Consider the following 21,630-nt stretch of genomic DNA (forward strand, 5'->3'; position numbering starts at 1 on the left):
AAAGTCATGATGTTTCTCCTCAAGTCGTCGGTCTACTCTTCCCTGGTACATTTCAAATCACTGCCCTGTGTGGAAAGAATGCCAACAGTCATGTCAATCTGAAAGAGGATTAGTCTGCCCCAGCATCAGTTCACCAGATTTTCCATTATATATGCCTTTATTTGGAAATTAAAGCTTTCCATTTACTCCTTTTTGTCCTTTTAGTTCAAACCAACTCAATCATCAGCTGTACAATGTCAAACCAAATTTCTTTCCCTGACTTTTGTAAAACTCCGGCAGCTCTGTCCTCACTGGTCTAGCCTTGTTGGGACTATATAAGCTGTTGAAGACAACAGTAGTTGAGAAAAGCATGCTATTGATCGCCTCAGATTTTCTCACTAATGCATTGGTTATTCACTGCCGCTGTGGCATCACATAAATTAATAATGTCTCTCCAGCAGAGCCTTTTGTCTTGCTTAGAGGCCCTTCTTGGCTCCTCCTTGACAACTTTCTGTCCCACGAATCTCACAAGGCTGTTTTGTTTCATCTTCTGATATCTATAGACCTATACACCAGTTTTCATTACCTCTCAAGTATTACAGCTAAACAGTTTTGAAGAGAAAAAGTATGAATTCTGAACTGGAAAATTGTATATAGTTGTTCTCCACAGTTGTCACAGAGCTCATAGTTATCCAACATGGCTCAAAGGTCTGATCACAGTTTCACTTTAACTGCTTAATCTCGACACAGTAGCATGGACTTAGTACAGATCTGGGGATTAGCCAGTTTTACTCCTGGGGGTTTCAGATATTATTGTAAAAATCACCCATTCCAGAGTCCAGTAAGTCTGACACTGTATATGGACACTGACCAGACAGCCTTAAATCTTTCAGTAACCTTTTTTTTTGTCATGGAGGCACTATATCAACTGCCTTTACATGGGCAATCATGAGCACTGTGCAGCTGCTTGTGAGGCGTGTGTGTGTGTGTGTGTGTGTGTGTGTGTGTGTGCACTGTATGTTATTTTGCTGGAACTGCTGGAATTCTTCTTTATGTAATGCTAACATCCATTACTACACAATAACTGATGGTGGCACACAAAGTTCAACAGGCTGGCCCATATCGATTTGAATTACTGTCCAGTCCTGAAAGAGTCACATTTCCTTAGTACCATAGTGTTCTTAATGGTCAAGGTTAAATTGGCCACACAGTACATATGCCTTTCTGTATAATTCTACTGAGAACACTGAATGCCTACTCCCTAGCATGGGTGTCAGTTCTCAGGTTGCTGTTCAAAATTCCTTGGCCTGCTTAGCTGTGATGAATAAGCTATTTTCTTGCTTTAGTTAGCTTTAAGGTAAATGGGCACTGGTCAAACAATTGCCTTGCAGATCATCTGTTTAAAACAACAGCCATTTAGTGCTGACAGAAGATATGAAGTGCAGCACTCTTCCAAGTGCCTGTCGAAACGCAAGCCTGCTGACCACAGCACTAACGCACACCTGCACGCTCATTCATAAACCATTACAGCTTTACTGAAAGCACACCTGTACCTTTCAACTTTTTTTTTTAAATCGCCTTTGCTTTTCATTCATAGAAATAATGCACTCACTCTTCTTACTCTGTGGTTTAATTTCATTTCATTTAAATCACGTGTCTTCAGTAGTGCAGGGAGATTGATTCCACATGACACATAATGGATTTAACACGCTTCTGTACAGTAGCTCTTCACTTAGCCGCTGTGAGAAAGAAGCAGAATGCTCTACATTAGCTAAAGAATGGATGAACTGGCCTGGATCACAGAGTTCATTTGTCCTTTTACTCTCACTGAGGGTATAAGAACCAAATGATCCTTTTTTATTACCTCTTTTTAAAGGTTTTTGTGGTTATTTGAATACACTTTTGTCTTCTCAAGGGTTGAGTGGTAACAAATTTAGAAAATGTCTCCACTATTTAAACACATTGGTACCCGCTGGATGTGTTTAGAATTCTATCTCTGTGAGTGCAGTTAGACTACCCAAATGACCAAGACATACTGATTACTGCACTTCTCTTTAGTCTCTCAGTGACAACATTGAGCCTCTAGTGGATTAAAATCACCACACAGTCTAATGTGACTGACCCCAGTTTTTAATAGCATTTTTGTGGACTCAACAGCCGCAGCGGGAAGGCAGAGACTATTATGCAACAGAGAGACAATGTGACTACATGTACTCATCTCTAATAAAGGGCGTGATTGTAATTATTTGTAGCATGGTAAATTAATAATCGAAGTTAAGCACCTGGGAGAGTGATGCAAGGAGAGCTAATGTGCAACAGGAGCTGTGAAGGAAAAGCGGGAGAGCGATTCGGCCTCATCTTGGCTATCACGTTACCTCAGCCCACATGATACATGGAGATGCTGGCCTCTCTCTTATGGCCCCCATGACTCTGCCTCCACTCACTTACTCTAAAACCGACACGCCTCTTCTTCATACCAGAGCCAACTGTGTGATAGCACAGGTGACCTTGTACAGCTCATTTTTTGAAGATGATTTGACATAACAAGGATAGATACGAGTTACCAGAGGAGCTAAGGATGGAAATGTATCTTTATTGAGTGTAAAGTCGTAAGTAATCCTACTATACTGGGCTTCAATAAGTTATTTGTTGCTCATATTTCAACTTTAGGCTATGTAATTTGTTACAACAATAAGCATGTTTTCATCCAATAGGCACTTCTTTAATTGGTTTTCGTTTGTTGAGGTTTTTCTAAGTTTCAGGCATTTTATCCTGCTGTGTTATGCTTTATTTATTAGGATGCAGGTAAGCAACAGACTCTGATTTATTCAAGGCAGTGTAATGGGGGATATTATTAATGCGAATTAAATGTGATAATAATATACACTGATTTTGCACTGCCAGCGAACTACTTCCTTTGCAATTATCTAAAGTGGTATAACTTCAAAAAGTGTGAAAATGCAAGTGGTGCATATTTCTCAAACAGAAAACTGAAAAGACTTCACACACAGCTTTAATGTGTTTCATAGGCTCTCAAAATCAGTGATGTGCATTAACCGGTTTGGCTGGCTATGCCATTTTGAGAGGGTAGTCAGGTGCCTGGAGCCAGGAAACAATGCGCTCCACTCTGTTTGTGTTGTGATGCTTTGTTATGGCTTTGTTCTGCTCTGTTTGTCCTCTCAGTCATTTGAAGAGTAGACCTCACTCACTGAGCTCTGAGAAATGCTCTCTCTCTCTCCTCCCTCTCTATGTGACAGGTTTGCAGAGTATAGCTTCACCGATAAAACTAGGCCACAGTATGAATTCACATTTGTTACTCAGCCAATAGCATGCAGCTTGCTTCAATGTGCATCTATTTATCACAGAATCCCACAGGCATTCACTGCTCCAAATTTGTTTTTGCTTTAAATTTTTCACATACTATAAGACAATATTTTATATTGAACGCATGTCCCTGAACTTGTGTTCAGTTGTTTTGTTTGTGTTCCTCAAGTGAAAGTGCTGCCTCCTGAACAGCTGATATATCAAAGAAGGAGCAGAGTGAAACCAAATATTCCCAGAAATATTTTTATTCATTTTCTGATCACAGTGTAGAATCTCAAGGATAAAAACAAAGATGTCTGGGAAAGGAGAAGAGGCTTTACGGTGGCATGAAAGTATAAAGGGCACCTGCTGGCTTGAGCCTGTTGTTTTCCACTGCTGTAGTAAATAAGTATATCACCTGATGTTGTTTTGCTGAGCAGACCAAAAAGAGGACAGTCAGAGGTGCTGCATTGTAGTGTGAATAGCAGAAGATGTTATCTGTTACAAGTAAACACATCTATCACTTCAATCCTGCATCAATTTCCTTTCAAATATTGGAGTTTGTTTTTCTCCACCTGCTTCCATGTGTATGTTTGACCTTGATTGTGTATATAATGAGTCCATGTGTGTGTGTGCACGGTGGTGTTAAATGGGTAGGCGTGGTCGGCCGAGATCTACTTTGGCTCAGAGTCTATGGTAACACAGGACTGCAGACGGAGAGAGCTGGGGTGTGTGACCGTTAGAATCAGAAATCTTAAGAGGCATTGTGCACACAGGATGAGGGTAGCATGGCAGTGGTTGAATGGGGAGGTGCAGGTTAGTATGCACTGCTTCCACTACAATCTGTATATTTGCTGAATAACGAGTATCAAATTGGATTTTTTTTTTCCATAGCTTTTTATTCATGTAAAAATTTCAGCACTTTGGGAAACACCACTAGCAACTAAATACTACTACTCACTAGTAGCTGCAAAACTCACTATTTCATACCTTGCTTATTTAACCTTTGCCAGTGAAAAAATTATCCACCTCCAATTCCACTACAAGTTGCTAGTATGAGTTGGTGACCACATGCTTTAAAAAGCCAGGCAATCTAAAACCCCTTACAGTATATATATCTATATATCTATATATAGATATATATATATATATAGATATATATCTATATATAGATATATATATATTGATATAGGGATTGAACAAACAAGATATGTGTTAATTGGTGAGTGTCAGAGATGGCAGTCAGCAGTTTACACTCTGGAGGTACAGTTTCCTGTTTCCCCTGCCTCTGAGCTAGGCTCCATACGTCATGCACATGCACAGTGGCATCAATCTTTTCATCTCAAGCATGCTTTTTAAAACTATTCCTTTGACATAGATGTTAATGACTGCATGAAAAATGATGAAACTGCTTGTATTTGTCTTAAAACCCATATTCATACCTCTTGTCTGTCTTATGTGTTGGCAGACTCAGAGACCTTCAGTTGTCCTGGAGATATCGCATCGCAGAAGAAGCAGAAAAGATTTTATCAGGAAGATCAAGAAAAACAGGCCAAAGATCGAGCTGAGGCAGATGATTGCAGAAGCCAAACAAGGGCAAAGCACTGCAAGAGCCATGTGGGAGGAGAGTGAGGGAGTTTTGCTATTCGCACACATCAAGCCTAAACGCTTTCTCTACTGACATACACTGAACATTTTCAAGCCGTCCTCCAGAGCTTCTCCTCAGGGGGAGCCCCTGCTATGAACCCCAGCTCCCTTCACTTCAGCAGGCAGTCCAACCTCAGTGCCAGGCGCTGTGTGGGCATCCCACAAGTCTGGGTTCTGCCCACACAGGACTCTCAGACTGCCCCTGAAAAAAAAGAATGAAATACTCCTGAGTCACTCCTCTGCATGGTGGCTCTCCTATCTATTGTTAAATAGGTCTGTTGTGAAGTTTTGCCTGCCTCTTCTCTAGCAGGTTCCATTTTTAGTGAAAACCCCGTCCAACTCCTCCACCAACTCCTTTTCAGTCACCACTTCATTATAATTTGCGTTCCAATAAAGCAGCAGCACGAGTTCCTTTGTGCTCACCACGTGGTGGAGGACCATGGGATGTCGTCAGAGCTCGGAGGAGAAGGAAGCTGCGCGGCGCTCAAGGCGAATCGACCGGCACTTGCGGTCAGAGAGTCAGCGGCAGCGGCGTGAGATCAAGCTATTGTTGCTGGGCACCAGCAACTCGGGCAAGAGCACCATTGTCAAACAGATGAAGATCATCCACAGCGGAGGCTTCAACCTGGAGGCATGCAAGGAGTACAAGCCCCTCATCCTGTACAATGCTATCGACTCACTCACCCGCATCATCCGTGCCCTCACCACCCTCAAGATTGACTTTCACAATCCTGATCGCGCCTACGATGCTGTGCAGCTCTTTGCACTCACAGGGCCGGCAGAGAGCAAAGGGGAGATCACTCCAGAGTTGTTAGGGGTCATGAAACGTCTGTGGGCTGACTCAGGTGTCCAGGAGTGCTTTCAACGGTCCAATGAGTACCACTTAGAGGATAACACTGCCTACTACCTGAATGACCTGGACCGCATCTCTGCACCTGAGTATATCCCTACTGTGGAGGACATTTTGCGTTCCCGCGACATGACCACCGGCATTGTGGAGAACAAGTTCACCTTCAAGGAGCTCACCTTCAAGATGGTTGATGTGGGTGGACAACGTTCAGAGAGAAAGAAGTGGATCCACTGCTTTGAGGGCGTGACTGCAATCATTTTCTGTGTCGAGCTAAGTGGCTATGACCTCAAACTCTATGAGGACAACCAGACGGTAAGGAAAATCTGTTTTAAAAAGGGCCCACATTTTCACCCACACTAAATGACTGCATATGCACACATGTATGCACAACCACACACAGCAGCCACTCAGGCAAACGGCTTGATTCCACCGGGCACTAGAGTAGATCACAGCCATTCTAGACAGTGCTTGTGATTCCACCAGATGCGCTGCAGTGCATTTCAGAAGCGTCCCAGAAGCGCCTCTTCGCCCTGCTCCACTTAAAATACGCACCTAGTTTATTTCTGACAGAAGTGCATCAAGCTGCACAGAGCAGATTGAGCTGGGCAGGAAGTCCGACATAGGCATGGAGTGTCTTGTCAATTTTCAAAAAGACCCTGTGTAGTCTCATAATTGTAAAAACAACCAAAAAAGAAACATTTAATTACTTAACCTACGTTCTCATGGCAGAAGCACAAACTCAAATAAATATCAGCAAAATCTTTTATCAGTTAACAAAACCGGGCAGGCAAAATGCTATGCTTAAGGAACACCATGAAGCCAGGCACAAAACAAAACCGCGTTGTCATCACAGAGCTGAATTAAGGCCTAACACAACAAAGTGAAGAAAAAACAGGCAGATATCAATACAATTAGAACAAATTTTACAAACATTCTCTCATGTTAAGTTTTTACACCATTTGTATCGAGAAATGCTACCTTTAATTCTCACCACAATATAAGATAATGTGGTGGAAATATGTCATGTACTCTACATGTGAGACAGATGAGTTTAAGTGATTTACTGAACTGATTTTAGATGCCCACAGATTGTAACTCATGCAACTGCTTTGAATTTATTCACTTTTAGCTGCACAAGTAAATTGTGAAATATCAGCTTATTATTTACTATACCAGATGTTTTTCATATAGTGAATAAAAGCATAATGTTGTGAGGGGGTCAATACTACCAAACAAGTAAAGTTTGAAAAGCAAAGCAAACACAAGCCTGATCTGCTGTGTCATTTCCTCTCTGTACATCCCCCATCTTCAGTACTGTGGTTACAGATATGTATTGCGTTTTTCTTTTGTTTCCATCATACACATAATATTTGCAGCAGTTCTTTTAAAGATTGTTTAAAAATTTGACATTTGAATTTCATGATCTTTTTTTGTGAACTGTTTGTTTAATAACTACCCAAGTTAACAGAACAGTAGTTTTGAACCAAGTAAAGAGCTTGAACATTAAATTGCAGTTGCAACAATTAGTGATTAAAAATATTAAAAAATGTTTTTCCAACATTTCATTTCAGTTGATCAAGTACATCTAGTCTATCTTTTCCATTTTAAATTACTTGTGGATACATTGGTGCGAACAAATTCTCAGTCTTTAGGTCACTGAAAAGTCTTTAATTAAGCTGCCAAACAGCTTATCATTCAAGCAAACATGTACATTAGTGTTAATGTCCATCGTACTGAGAGAGTCATTTAATGAACCTTGAGCTGAACAGGTCTGCATGTATAGGAGGCAACTATGTAAAACTGTAATTCCATGCAAATTAGCCTATTATAGAACAGACTAACTGTTGACAGGATTTATTGTGCTAATGTGCAGATCTCCACCAACCATATTTTTTGTATTTCCATTCCAATTGTTCTTAAGTGTTCAACATAATTGCGGAGGGAAGTTTTCAGGTTTTCCTAATATTCCCAAATGGCATGCAGGACCACTTTATGCATCCTTTTCATCCTTATATTCCATTCCTAAATAATGTTACATCATACTATAACTCCTCTACAGTATATCCAGTTTCATTTAATAAACAGTTCAAAGAGCCTTAACCAAATGTTATTGTCCATATTCAAGCTTCTTTCGCTGTGAGCATGAATTGACTGATTCTGTGGAAATGGATGAAATGCATTTACTCTGTCTTTATGTGATAGCAAAGTTATTTTAAACCTGTCTCAATGAAGAGAGTGGCTGGAGTTTGTTATCTCATTTTCATGGTTGTGGAATTTGAACAATTTGCTATGCATAGCAAATCCATCTTCCTATCTGAATGTTTTGGAATAGTGAGGAAGTTATTGGTGGTTTGACTGCCTTCTCGATAATGGAAAGTCAACAATAGATACTATTGTGCTTTTTTTAGTCTAACTAGGCATGAGGGGTCGGGTATTTTCTAATTCTTTACAGGCATGATTGCATTTTTTTCCCTAAAGAGGTTCCAGTATCTGTGTTCACCTTGATGTCGTCAAACAAACTTTGTCATTCCTGTAACTGAACTGGCCTGATAATTGATGGGCTACCCGGATAGAACAGGGTGTACACTGTGCCAGGTTGGAACATGAAATCAATTAGTTTTTCAGGTTAAAAATAAAGTCTGAAGAGGAAAAATACAGTATGGTGTTAATTGAGTTCACAGAATGAAGTGTGAGGCTGTACCTGTGAGAATTAGCAGATTGTGAAGGCACTATATAGCAATGGGAGTTCACAGGTACTAGAAAAAAAACAACTTATTATTCTAAGATGGCAGAGGAAGACAAAAGCAATGAATCTAAAGTCTCTATAAAGTATAACAAAGGCATCCTGAAATTAGAGCAGCCATCCTGCTGTAGAGTCTACTGAAGTGAATAGGATTTCTGCATATACTGACTTTGTCATGCTTTGTTTGTGGTGGAATTATTTCCTTTACAGTTCAATGTATTTTTACACATGAGGGTAAGGTTAAGATTTCTTTAAACCCAAAGACAGGGTTTCTTCAGTTGGTTGATGAAGGTTTAATGTGTGCTTTAGAGGTACTAACATCAGTGCTACTGTGTGCAGTGGCCAGACCATGACATGCTGCCTTATCTGATTTAAGTGAAACCTTTTCATACTGCCTTTGTGCTCCCTTTAACCGCATTAGCACAAAGATGCACCAGACATTACCCGACTTAGTCCATATGGTACATCTCGTACATTTTAGAGATGTATTTTGTTGTGTTGTCTGAATGTTGTTACTACTGTCAAAGTGTTTGTGAGTTATGTTTTCATCCCTTGTTACAGATTGATGCTGTTCACACGTAATCAGTTGTGTGAGGCTTGAAAATAATCTTTAAACAATTGTCCATGCATTTTCTAAAACACTTGACTTATTCAGGATGAGGAGTTAGGACCTTGCAGCAGGGCACTCAGTGAGAGGTGTGGCACACCCTGAGCAGGTTTCAGTTAACCACAGAGCTGCATCAGACTGTTGCTAACCCATTGCTAAGCGCTCATGTTAATCATCTGACGCTCTGCACAAGGACAGCAAGCATACAGAAAACAAAGGTTATGGCTCTGTGCATGTTGCTTTAGCCACTGAAAAACCAGTCCATATGCCAACTAGGGCGCCCTCTGTGCTTCACCAGGTAGAGTGCGTGCACCATGCACTGAGGCTGAGTCCTTAGCACAGCTCACTGTGTTCAGCTCCACCTTGGGCCCATTTGCTGCAGGTCATCCCCTCTCTTTCCCTCCTTTCCTGTCGCTTCTATCTAAAGCCAACATTCTTAATATGATGATGAATGCCATGAACTTGTTATATTATATTATCAGCATGAGCTCAAATTTTATGGCTTAAAGAAACTGGTCAAAAATGCAAAATGTCTGAAATATTTGACTAAAACTCAAAAAGTTTGATTGGACACCATATTGAAGGCAATAGCACATAAACCAAAAAAAGTAATGTAATATTCATGAAATAGAAGGCATTGAAACAAACATAAAACAGCATTTCGAAAGAAAAGTGTGAAGCCAGAATTGTAAATATTAGATTGCACCTTATACTGTATAAATACCAGTGGTGGGCTGTTCATTAGTACCTGGGCATTCAGTGGAGACATACCTGACTTAGTCCACCTCTTAATACAACCACTATCATGTCGCAATTATTAAAAAAAAAAACAAAACGATATTATCCAAAAACGCAATATGACAAGGCATGGTATGGCATTAGAGAGAGAGGAAATTTGCGTGTTGAGGATATTATTAATTGTTTATTGATATTATTAATTGATTATTAATACAACAAGAAACACAAGACAACTCCAACCCTCTACACTACAACCGCAACTGTGCCATGTACATCATGCGGCGCAGTTTAGAACTGCTAGTTGCACTTGGCTGTGACTTTTTCTCTGATCGACCAATCAGAGGAAGGAAGAATGCTGACGCTTCACACAGCCAGCTAGCTGGGTTCTGCAATCTGACTGGTTAAAGAAACAGTCAATGGCTAATATAGTCTAAACTGCGTGGGCCAACACTACTGATTCTGAAGGCTCTGGGCAGATTAGACTGACATGGCAACACATAGAGGCTGAAATCTGATTGGACAAAAATCGAACATCCACATAAACGTACTGGAAGCGGTGCAGCCCAGAGAAATGCTACAAAATGAAGACAATAAACTGTAGGGAATTAGGATTGTAGCAGAGAAGGCCTTGTTGGCCCTGACAGATAAATACTTATATCATTATTCTGTAGAGAGTATGTGACATTGTCTTAATGCTCCATTTTCTTTGTTATATTTACATACAATATTTAGTTTTTTATGGAGATCAATAAAGGATTATTTTAGCTTGTCTTAATGTATGAACGGGGCAAACATATGGCAGAAATGGCCTTGTTAAAGTATGACCTACAGACATGATTTACTGGCACATACACATACTAAACTGAATATCACACTGTGCTTGTTGCATGCAGTCTTAAAATACAAACCACATAAGGGTGGCCATAGAGGACATCAGGCCACACCCCAATAAATCCTCAAGACCTCCAGAAAGACGGTGTAATGCAGCAACAATTCTTAAAGTCACACTCGCTTTACAGCTAATCTAAATGTTACTTGGCTAAGTGGAGGTACTTCTTTGCCGTTTCCTCAACATCTACATCTTGGAGCCTCCTGCTTCTATAGCCACTGTCAGCTGACACAACACATGTCTCCCGGTCACACATTTTTACATGAAAACAGCTGATGGGGAATACAACAGCAGTGAAACCCAGTCTGGTTTCTGTTAAACCGGGTTAAGCATCAGTTATGATCGAGGTTAGGGTAGTCGGGGGAATGAAGGTCAGTACAATGTGATGTTAAAGGATTGGACCATTAAGCTGACCCTATGATAGAATCATACTGACAAGCTACTGTAGTGTAGAAGATAAAATCAACAGATTGAGTAATATACAACAAGTTACAGTAACCTACAGTGTGAACATGTCAGAATGCTAAAGCCATCTGTATGTTAGGCAGAAAACATGCTTACATACGCAATGTATTTCACGCCACTGGAAATCTGATACTAACAATTATCTATAACAAAAAATATTTTCTGGTAAGGAGCACAATATTAGGCAGACTGATCTCAGGGGAGATGTGGACATATTTCTAAGAAAATGTGTTCCATCTGTTTGTTCAGCTTTTACCAAAAGCAGAAGACTGTGCAGACTCAACAGATTTTTAGATATTGAACAAAAGACATCACCACATCCTTGTGTTGATTTTTTTTTTTTTTTTTGCAAGATTAGGCTATCTTTTGACAAAATACTAAATACAAAATAAAAAAAAAGATTTTGTATTTATTAGTCTTACAACATACAATCTATGATTAAACAGCAGGGAGAAGACAATGTGGTGTATGTCACATGTATTAGTTTACACCTCCCATGAAGACATGTTGAATACATTTTCAATAAAGCTGTGGTAGAGCATATATGTTGATTTCTAATTAATGATTCTTTTATAACAACATTATCAGTGTGTTAGAATGTTGATTCCAATCCCTGCATTGTTAAATGGAGCTGTCATTTTAATTTGTTTTCACTGCCCTCCAGCATCGGTAATATAAATGCTCACATCTGATTAACAGACCTTCCTGTAAGTACAGCATGAACCTGACATCTATGACTGTATTTACCTTAACACTAACACAGCTGAGGCAGCGAGGACCATCCCATTTATTATATACGCATGAAAATTATTTCATTAACTGATGTGACACTACAATCATTCACTTGCAGTTGTTTGATCACTCAAGTCGCAGTTTTCTTGCTTGTCCAGGGTCATATATGTAGTGAAGACTTGTTTATTTTTTGATGAAATAGAAGTTTATGACTTATATGATTCCAGTTATAACATGCTGACTTCATTTAGAGACTGTTTTTACAGAGGAACACAGAGGACTGATTGAAAGCCTCGTCACATGGTGTAACAACCATCACCTGAAGCTCAGTATCAGGGAAACCACTGAACTTGTGGTGGACCACAGCTGGATGTCTGTTAGTGTGTAAATACACTGACAGAGACAAACAACAGAGTCAAAATCCTCATATGTGTTCACATGCTTGGCCAGTAAAGCAGATTCTGATTGAACACAAACAAGCTACAAGTTCTGAGACGTTGATGCGTCACATAAATCTTCAACCCGGCAGTCAGCGCAGCTTTAAGATTAGCATCTGACCAAATGTGAAATATGGTCACAGTCTGTTCTGTTCCTGAGTTATGTTGTTGAATAATGAACAGAAAACAGTGAAGCTCACCTTTTGGATATAAAATATCACCACTTCATCATTTTACCCTATTAGACATTGGTGTGAAATTTTGTCATAATTACCATACGAATTCTTGAGTTATGTGTTTTGTGAGGTCAATGACTTTGTGCCATCAAAAGCGTGGTAAAAGAGACTCCAAGAAAACATCTGAGTCAAGTTAGACAAAAATTCTCCCAAAGCGTTTCTGAGATGTCACGAGAATGTGACACAAAAACATAATTCCTCCAGACACAGCTGTTGTCGCCATGGAAGCATAATAAAACTTTGTGAGATGAAACAATCACACAACAAAGTCACTGATTCGACTTTCTGGAGCAGGGGTGACTCATCAGTTTTACTTCAAGTGCAGAGCAGTTCTGACTCTTATTTCATAGTCTAAGCTGCAGGCATTGAAAACGAGTAGCGCGATGCTTTGTTGGTGTTTAAACGGAGGTTCCATGAATTTCTGTGTTATCTCATTTAAAACAACACAACAGGGCTGATAGCGGAAGTTTGATGTTTGCTTAAGAATTCAGTTGGTCGTACAAATGTCATCAGGAATTTTGAGATATTCAGTTTTTATGTGCATGTGTAAGTATGATCACTGACCACACACAAATGGCTCCTGACAACAGTCTGCACACGTAGGTTACAAAAGCATTTCATTTGCTTTGAAAGTCCTCATTAGAGAGATTTTTTTTTTAAATAATAATGCCGTGTTGTGTCCAGTGATCTCAGTGGTCTTAACCTTCAAAGCTTTACGTGTCACCCGAGCGGAAGGTAAACTTAATCAGACCAGATCCACACGGTTCAGTTTCAACGCACCATCTCGGAAAAGACAGAAAATACACCAGAATAATTACAGTACAACATTTACCCATCAACCCATTCCCTGATGTATTTCCCCTGTCCCATCCCTGTCTTCATAATGAATCGGTTGCCGTGGTTACCGTTGCTTAGCAACAGGCCAGTCAAATGCTCCTAATCCTGCGCTGTTGACAGTGAGCTGTGACTATGGAAGGGAGGATGAGAAGGGGAGAGGAGAGTGAGAGGAAGGGAGGGGGAACAAACAGCAGCACTGGAGAGAATAGATATGAGGTGTATACGTGTGTGTGTGTGTGAGTGTGTGTATTATGTGCCTGTGTTAGTGTCTGTGAATGCTTTATTATGAATGCGTAGCGCAGGGTTTATACGCTCTGGCTGAGGGTGAGCAACTGCAGTGAATTCAGTGTGTATGCGAGGTGAAAATGAAAAGCCTCGACAAGTGGTTAGCAGTTGTTTAAGCTTGTGTTAGCCATACATCAGGGCAGACACTGAATGCAGTGTCAGCACCATTTCTGTTGTTCCAATTACTATTGCATTAATTTCTCACACAGAAATTAATTACCTGTCACACGAAAGACGACTAGAAAATAATTACCGTGTGGTGTGTTTGTGTTTTTATGTCAAGTTTTGTCGTGTTCACATTTCCTTTCAAGCCACTGTGAAGGCAACATCTGAAAAAAATGTAAAAAATTCTCATCACAGTTCCCCAAAACGAAAGCAACAACTTGCTTCTTTTGACCATCCAACAGTCCAAGATCCAAAGACTCTTCATTTGCGACCATAAATGACAAAGAGAAACAAAAAGTCCTTAAATCTGAGTAGCTGGAACCAGCAAATATTTGACATGTTTGCTTAAACAATGACTTAACCATTAATTAGTTATCAAAATAGTTGCCAACTAATATTATTCTGTTAGACATTAATGCATAGTAATTTTTCTGTTATGGCCAAAAATTAAGGGTCACAATGACCTTTGACTACTGAACACCAAAATCTAACAAGTACATCATGAAACTCAAGTGGACATTTGTGCCAAATGTGAAGAAATTTCTCCTGTCATGGATACAACTTCATGTTCTATGAGAATCAGCTTTATTGGCCAGGCCTGTGAACACATGCAAGGAATTTGACTCTGAAATTCTGAACTTAACGCAATAACAGACATCCAGATGTGGTCCACCACAGACTCAGTGGTATTCCTGATACTGAGCTTCAGGTGATTGTCATTACACCATGTGACGAGGCTTTCAATCAGTCCTCTGTGCTCCCCTGTAAAAATAGTCTCTAAGTGAAGACAGCACATTTCTCACTGGAAATTATTCATTGGAATTACACGTCAGTATTGTGATAACTTCCATTTCCTTGAGAGCTACCGTTAATTAAATTCCCTCTAAATCTTTGTTACATATAAGAGTCTGGACAGATGTGGATGTAAAATGCAATGTGGCTGGTTGGCAGAGCCAGTCAACAGAGAGGTGGCAATTCTTGTTTTACCTATCTGATAAACAAACAAACAAAAAAAAAGGAATAATTTTGCTGAGAATCTATTACATTGTGCCCAATAGTAAACATTATGTACAACTGTAATGTGTTTGTTCGTTTGCGTCTTTGTTTTCAGATCTAAACTGTAGCATTGTTACAGCCCACGGCAACACAGACATTAGCAATTAAACGAATAGGGGGGGATAAAAACAATAGGAGCAACCTGAATAATGAAACGTTCAGGTACAGCAGAAAAAACATGGGCACAGAGAAAATCATCTGAGTAAATAAGTGCCAAGCACCCCTTCTTGTGAGGCGGTGACATTTTAAGTGAACCTTAATGAATTACGAAGGGGTGGCTTAACACATATAAGTTATTTGTGTTTATGAGAAACAAAGCAATGACACTGGGATGAACTTCCTCATTAATACTTAAGCTTAATTAAGGACGGGGACTCTGACAAGAGGCGGTGAGGGGGAAAGTGTATCGCTGTGTGTGTGTGTGTGTGTGCATGCGTAACTGTGAATCAGTGGGTGCTCGAAGCGAAGGAAGGGGGTCTTGCATGCTTTAGTGCTCCTGGATGTTGTTCTCCCCTTCTTTCAGCTCCCCCATTAAGAAACTCTTACTGTATGAGCGCTGCAGTGGCCAGGTGAAGAGACTGGAGACTCCCTGGGCTCAGCTGGCTGTCTCCTGCCGTATTCTCTTGGCAGCTGAGCTCTTGTTTCACACCCTGGGAAAAAGGAGGAGTGAGGTCAAACAGCCCTACATGATTTGTGTAGTGTCCAATGTTTAAAGGACAGTTTTTGTCCCCTGAGACACATACTTAGACAGAAAGGAGAGCAACGAGTAGATTCTGTTATAGAACGATTACGTGGGCGCTGTTGGTGTTTTTGCCTTGCATGTTAAAATAAATCAATCAAATCCACAGGTATCCACAGTGAAACCGATCATCTGTGTGGAGAAGCCTGGCAATGAAGCCAGCAGGAGGGATGCAGATTTGCTGGGAGTGGGAGGTCATTTTGCAAAGTATCTTATTTTAAATCTCCTCAGAAAACACGGCTGGCATGCAACCACATGCGAGTGAGTGAGTGAGAGTGATAATACAAAATTTGTTCAACTCTGCTTTTTTCAGCTACGTACAATCTCGAAATTAAGTAATTTCTTTCTCAAAAGCAGAATGTTCATGCTTTTATTTCTTCGCATGTATTTGTGCAATGGCTTTAGAAAATTCTTTAGAAAATTGCTTCTCTGTTCCAGCTTGTTCTAAACGCAGCTCTAAGACTTTCAGATGAGACCACATTACTCCTGTCCTTGCCTCTCTTCACTGGTTTTCCTTTCCTTTTGTTGTTATTATGGGCTAAATTTGAAATCCGGCCTTGAAAAAAAAAATATCTCCAATCATAAAGGGACGCATCATACCAAAATAACATTGGCTAATGTATATTAGGTGAAAACATTTATTCATTCATTACAATGAAGCAGCTTTAAGGGGTGTAAATAATCCAACGTTAACCTGCTGTACATCAGCAGCTGTAAGGCAAGTTTCTGGGCTGCGTACGACTTTGTTTTCTGAGAACTATAGCTTTTCATCATTATCCAAAAATAGCACTTACACCACTGAATAATCAGGGTTTACTTTGAATCTGCACTCGGATTGTCTAATCCTTCGCTATTCCCATCAATATCTTTTTTCATGCTGTGCAGATCTTGTGATTTGCTCAGAGCATCATGTTGTTTCTGTAACCTTTTAAACAGCAGTTCCCATCTGACAACCTCCCAGTCACAAGCTGCTGGCCAGTTGCCACATACCAGCCATGAACAGATCAACTTTCTTCTTCTTCCTTTTCTCTTATACATTCAACGTCACATGAGCTCAAGCAGTAAACAAGCACATGGATGCATACATTCACATACACATGTATCCACACACACACACACACACACCAGATGCACCCATCTTTTTCATGTTTTGACTAATTAATTTACTTGCAGGAAAAGGCAGACATCCATGATACTAATTATAGAGATTTGAAATTAATCTTACATTTTAACTTCAATTTGGGGGCAAGCATGTGTGATGTCTAAAGGCGCCAGACCAGTTATGGTGCACTGGATATGTCTGAGTGGTTTAGATGAAAAGTTTGGAGCGGTCTGTCCACAGTGTAAACAGCTAATCCGACCCTGTTTGCAGGTAAAACATTCAGCCATACAAATATTAGAGTTATTGCAATATTGACAACTATTCTTTGCAAATGGGAGACGTTGATCACTGACTGACCATTTTACAGTTTGGGACTCGGAGAACAAGAGGGGGAAAAGTAACCAGCTGTGTCAGAGAAGAATGTGAGAGTTCAGACTCAGGTCTTCATCTGTCTGAGTCTCAAGTCTCTGTTGACACAACAGAGAAGCTGCACCTTTGGCTGGTCAAGTGGATATCAGTGACTTGTGCTGGATGACTTTGTATCTTCTTCTTATCTTGTCTTTATTTTCATGTCTCCTAGAAATTCTGTTTGTATATTACGAAACTGTTTTCATAATTACGTCCTGGTGAAACATAATCTCTGCCTGGATTGTGTTCAGAGACAACATGTCTTTGAGTGAATGAAACACTACATTTTTGTACTGCGCTGGAGTTTCAGGTAGTGAGAACCAGAATCCAGCGTTCACATCCAGACTCATGTCTGTGGTTTAGGTTTAGGCAGCAAAGCACTTTGGTTAAATTTAGGGAAAGATTTTGGGTACAGTTAAATGCTAATAAAAATCGTATGTCTCAAGTCAAGCTGACTTTTTTCTGTATTAAAACAGACCATGATCTTTCCCTTTCCTTAACCAAGTGCTGTCAGAGGCTAAACATAACCATAAAGTTGATTAATGCTCTAGTGAAAGACACTATGCTCTCTCAGTGAATGAGTACTGAGAGTGGATCATGTAACATAAGTTTCCCTTATCTGGTGGAAAGCAAATGAAATATGTTTTCTTACTGATACCTTCAGCATCAACATTATTGTGACTTGCCGATGCCCCCTTATGTTATCAGAAAACCTATTTTAGTCTGCATTATATTTCCCTCAAAGGTATTTGCTGTTGCTAATTAGTTGTGCACAAATGTAGTTTGTAAGAGACTGGGAGTGACCTTGTGTTGTCTAAGTAACTCTCTTGGGTTTTGCCGAAATCACATGATCCTGCTTGTGTGACTGACTGGTGTGATGTGGGTCATTGCTTCAACTAAAATACAGCATTTTTTCTTATCTGTGAAATCATTTCCTCATGCTCTGATTGCTTTTTTTTTACAAAAAATTCCCTTTCTCTTCCCACATCCTCACAGAGCCGCATGGCGGAGAGCTTGCGCCTGTTTGACTCCATCTGCAACAACAACTGGTTCACCAACACATCGCTCATCCTCTTCCTCAACAAGAAGGACCTGTTGGCGGAGAAGATCAAACGCATTCCTCTGACAGTGTGCTTCCCTGACTACAAAGGTCAGAACACCTATGAGGAGGCAGCTGTCTATGTCCAACGGCAGTTTGAGGACCTCAACCGCAACAAGGAGACCAAGGAGATCTATTCGCACTTCACCTGTGCCACTGACACCAGCAACATCCAGTTTGTGTTCGACGCTGTCACGGACGTGATCATCCAGAACAATCTCAAGTACATTGGGCTGTGCTAGGACCTGAGGCTGGGTGGGTGTTTGGGGGAGGGCTGGGGGTATGTGGTGGCGGTGGCAGGTGGGGTGGGGGTGGCTGAAGTTGTTGGCCCGCCATCAGACTGGACAAACAAAAGGCATGTCAGTCTGCCTGCCGGTTTATCTCTTTAAAGAGGTGCAACAGAGAACTGTGAGTGAAGATGGTCAGAGATGGACGACCCTGTAGATTACTGTAGGAGTGTTTCAGTTGAAACAACAGAGTTGATGGGCCATGGTCAAGATGGGAGTTTTTAATGTGTTTGCACTGAATATGAGTATGCAGAGACACCCACCCATACGCACACACATACACACACACACACACCTATGTTTGCTCACACACAAGATCCTTGCATCAACAGTCTAGTACTTGTTTGACAAGGCAACACTGGAAATTTTAGACAGCTACTCCTACCTGCCTGCCAAACCTGAGGTAGTAGGTCTGTACTGGTGGTCTTTGGTTACATTTGTCTATTTTATCTTATTTGCCAGAATCAATTAATGCTGCTTTACAAGAAGAATTTTGACAGAATCAATGTTCTCTGTTGGATTTTCACCCTAACAATGGTAACCAGTGAGTGCACCTGATGAAACATGAGGAGACAGCCTGTATTTCTGAGGGAAAAAAAAAAAAAATGTCAGTAGACATGATGTCACAGGGTTTCTGCCTAAAAGAGGAAACTGCCACAGTGTAAAGCCGAACTGAAATACATTTTCAACACACTATTTCTGTTTTGCCCCTTGGTTGACTCTAATGTTGTTCTTTTCCCCTCTTTTATCTTTTTTGTGCTTAAAAAAATATCTCTAAGACCTGCCTTTTATAACAGGTCACTAACTTATAATCCCAGGAGAACGTTATGCTCCACAGAGTCAAAAGTATTCTTTATGATCATTCCAGTTTCCAGCAAGAGACAACAAAAACAGTGCCAAGATCAGTTTGTAAATAAAACCTGATCCCATCCATTACATTAATTTTTTTTGTTTTGTTTTTAATGGACAAATACATTAAAACATGCATGATTTTGTTACTTTGGGATACTAATATATTTTCTTTGGGATTTTGTTCCTCTTTTCTTAGGTTTGAATAATATATTCCCAAAAATATATATAAAAGTCAAACACTGTGTACGATTGTACAGTTGTCAGAGAGGAATCTATTGAGAAGAGTTATATCAGTATAATAATGGTGATTATAATGTTACGATGATGATGATGATGATGATGATAGTGGTGATGACGATTACAATGACAAAGAGGAAAATCTCACCACAAAGTTAGCATGAGTGGAGAAAGTGGATCAAAAGGAGAACAAGACTGTAGAAAACAATGAAAATGAAGAATGAAGAAACAAATCTTGAAAGTTCAATCTTCCTTGCATTATCTAAGTGGAAATTGTTAAACAGCCAGTCAGTATGATGTGTAAATATACTGTAAGGTACACTCTTTGTTCAAACAAAATGAAAATAAAGGCTGAGTTGGGATACTGTGAGATAAAGAGGGAGAAAGAGAGAAAGAGATGGAGGAAGAACCCAGTCCACTCCTCCTCTTACCCTTTCTTTTCATTTCGAAGGGTGATGTGCAAACAACTCAGCTAAGGGCTTCAGGCTTGTCTTTATGGGATGTCCACCTCAACAGAAGACAAAACAATTAAAAAAGAAGTATAAAAAGGACAATAACTATGAATAAAACAACTTATGCAAATATTCATGGTGTAGTAAATGTGTTTTTGGGTGGTGGTTGTGTCAAAAGTGCTTTAAATGTGTTTGGGAAGAGAATTTTCACACCTGATGGCCATCCAGGCCTCTGGTCTTATCCTTTCATAATTGCGCTGCTTCAAATGAATTGCAATGTGGAATAGTACACACTGTCCTGAAATCCTTGTTTTCCATCCTCGGTGTCCAAAATCATGACATAAACAGTGTTTGTTCTCACCATACAATGTAGCCGCTGGGGCGAGAATAACTTCGACATAAAGTATGCAATTAAATTAGTCCTGGATGCACTTGGCCTATGTGTGATGGGGTGACAGCATGCAGTGCTGTACAGATCCCCCCTCTAATTAATGTATAAACCCATGCTGACATGACGTGCCTGCTGATGGGTCTGTCAAAGTACCCCAATAAAGGTTTTATCATTTTCAGTCTTTAAAGAGTTAAAAAAAAAAAAAATCACATTTGTCATACAAATTAGATCTTTGTCAATGTAATATTTATGCAGTGAGGTTTTGGAAAACCTTGAACTCTGCATGAAAACTGACAAATTGTGTCTCCTGAAAGACATTTAGACGACAACACAATGGCTATGATGAAACTTGTAACAGGATGATGTTTCTACCATGCAGACCATCCTGATGCATTCCTGTAAGGCTGTGGGCATATTTTTCAGGTTTAAACATTATTTAAATATTAATGAGACTTTCAGTACGTCAGAGTGAGGACCATACATAAAACATTACAGTACTGTGTGGCTGGTGGTTTTTAAAATTATTTTTATTCTTATCCTTTACTTATTTTAACTCAGTTTACATCACTGTGTGAAAAATGTCTCCAAGTCATGGGTGTATTCTTTTGTGGATTGATTTAACCAACAGTGGGAATTTCTTTGAGAAATGAACATAAATAAAATCCACTGCTGAGATGGGAGTGTCCTGCTGAAATCATGCCTTGTGACTGTCATGTGGTGGAAGATGGTGCCAACCATAAAATAACCGAGTTACAGACTGGGAGTAATAGCTACTTAAAAATGAAAGGAGGTATAGAAATGGTCTTCATTTATTTCTTCAGTTGCATCAGGAAGTACGTTTTAGTGAACTTATAAGTACAGATGATAAAACTGTGGGTTTCCTCGGGACAGCTTCGTCACAAGGTGGTGCTGGGCAGCTGATGCTAAAGTAGTGGACTGGAAATTCACTGTCTGGGAAACATTTGCATAGGGGTCACTTACTGATAGCCAAAGTACCTCTAAGTGAAATTGCTTGGAATGAGCACAAACAGCAACATTAAATAACTGCAGAAGTACAAAATGCACAGGATTATTTGGCCTATATTGCATTTCCC

The 21,630-nt window shown here is 40.0% G+C and overlaps 1 protein-coding gene across 3 annotated transcripts in view; it reads left to right on the forward strand.

The window, feature by feature from the left end:
* The window catches only part of gnaz (guanine nucleotide binding protein (G protein), alpha z polypeptide), a 29,289-nt gene extending 10,030 nt beyond the window's left edge, over positions 1-19,259 (forward strand). For 2 of the 3 annotated variants that reach the window (XM_046375501.1, XM_046375500.1), the window contains 2 exons: positions 4,751-6,091; positions 18,215-19,259. In XM_046375501.1, coding sequence (XP_046231457.1) covers positions 5,369-6,091; positions 18,215-18,559 — 1,068 coding nt within the window. In that variant the 5' untranslated portion in view covers positions 4,751-5,368 and the 3' untranslated portion in view covers positions 18,560-19,259. Of the gene's footprint in view, positions 1-1,612; positions 2,589-4,750; positions 6,092-18,214 lie in introns of those variants that run through there. The other variant, XM_046375502.1, reaches the window with a different exon arrangement.
* Positions 19,260-21,630: the final 2,371 nt, after the last annotated feature.

Source organism: Scatophagus argus, chromosome 20 (assembly GCF_020382885.2).
Source record: "Scatophagus argus isolate fScaArg1 chromosome 20, fScaArg1.pri, whole genome shotgun sequence".
Taxonomy (NCBI): Eukaryota; Metazoa; Chordata; class Actinopteri; family Scatophagidae; genus Scatophagus; species Scatophagus argus.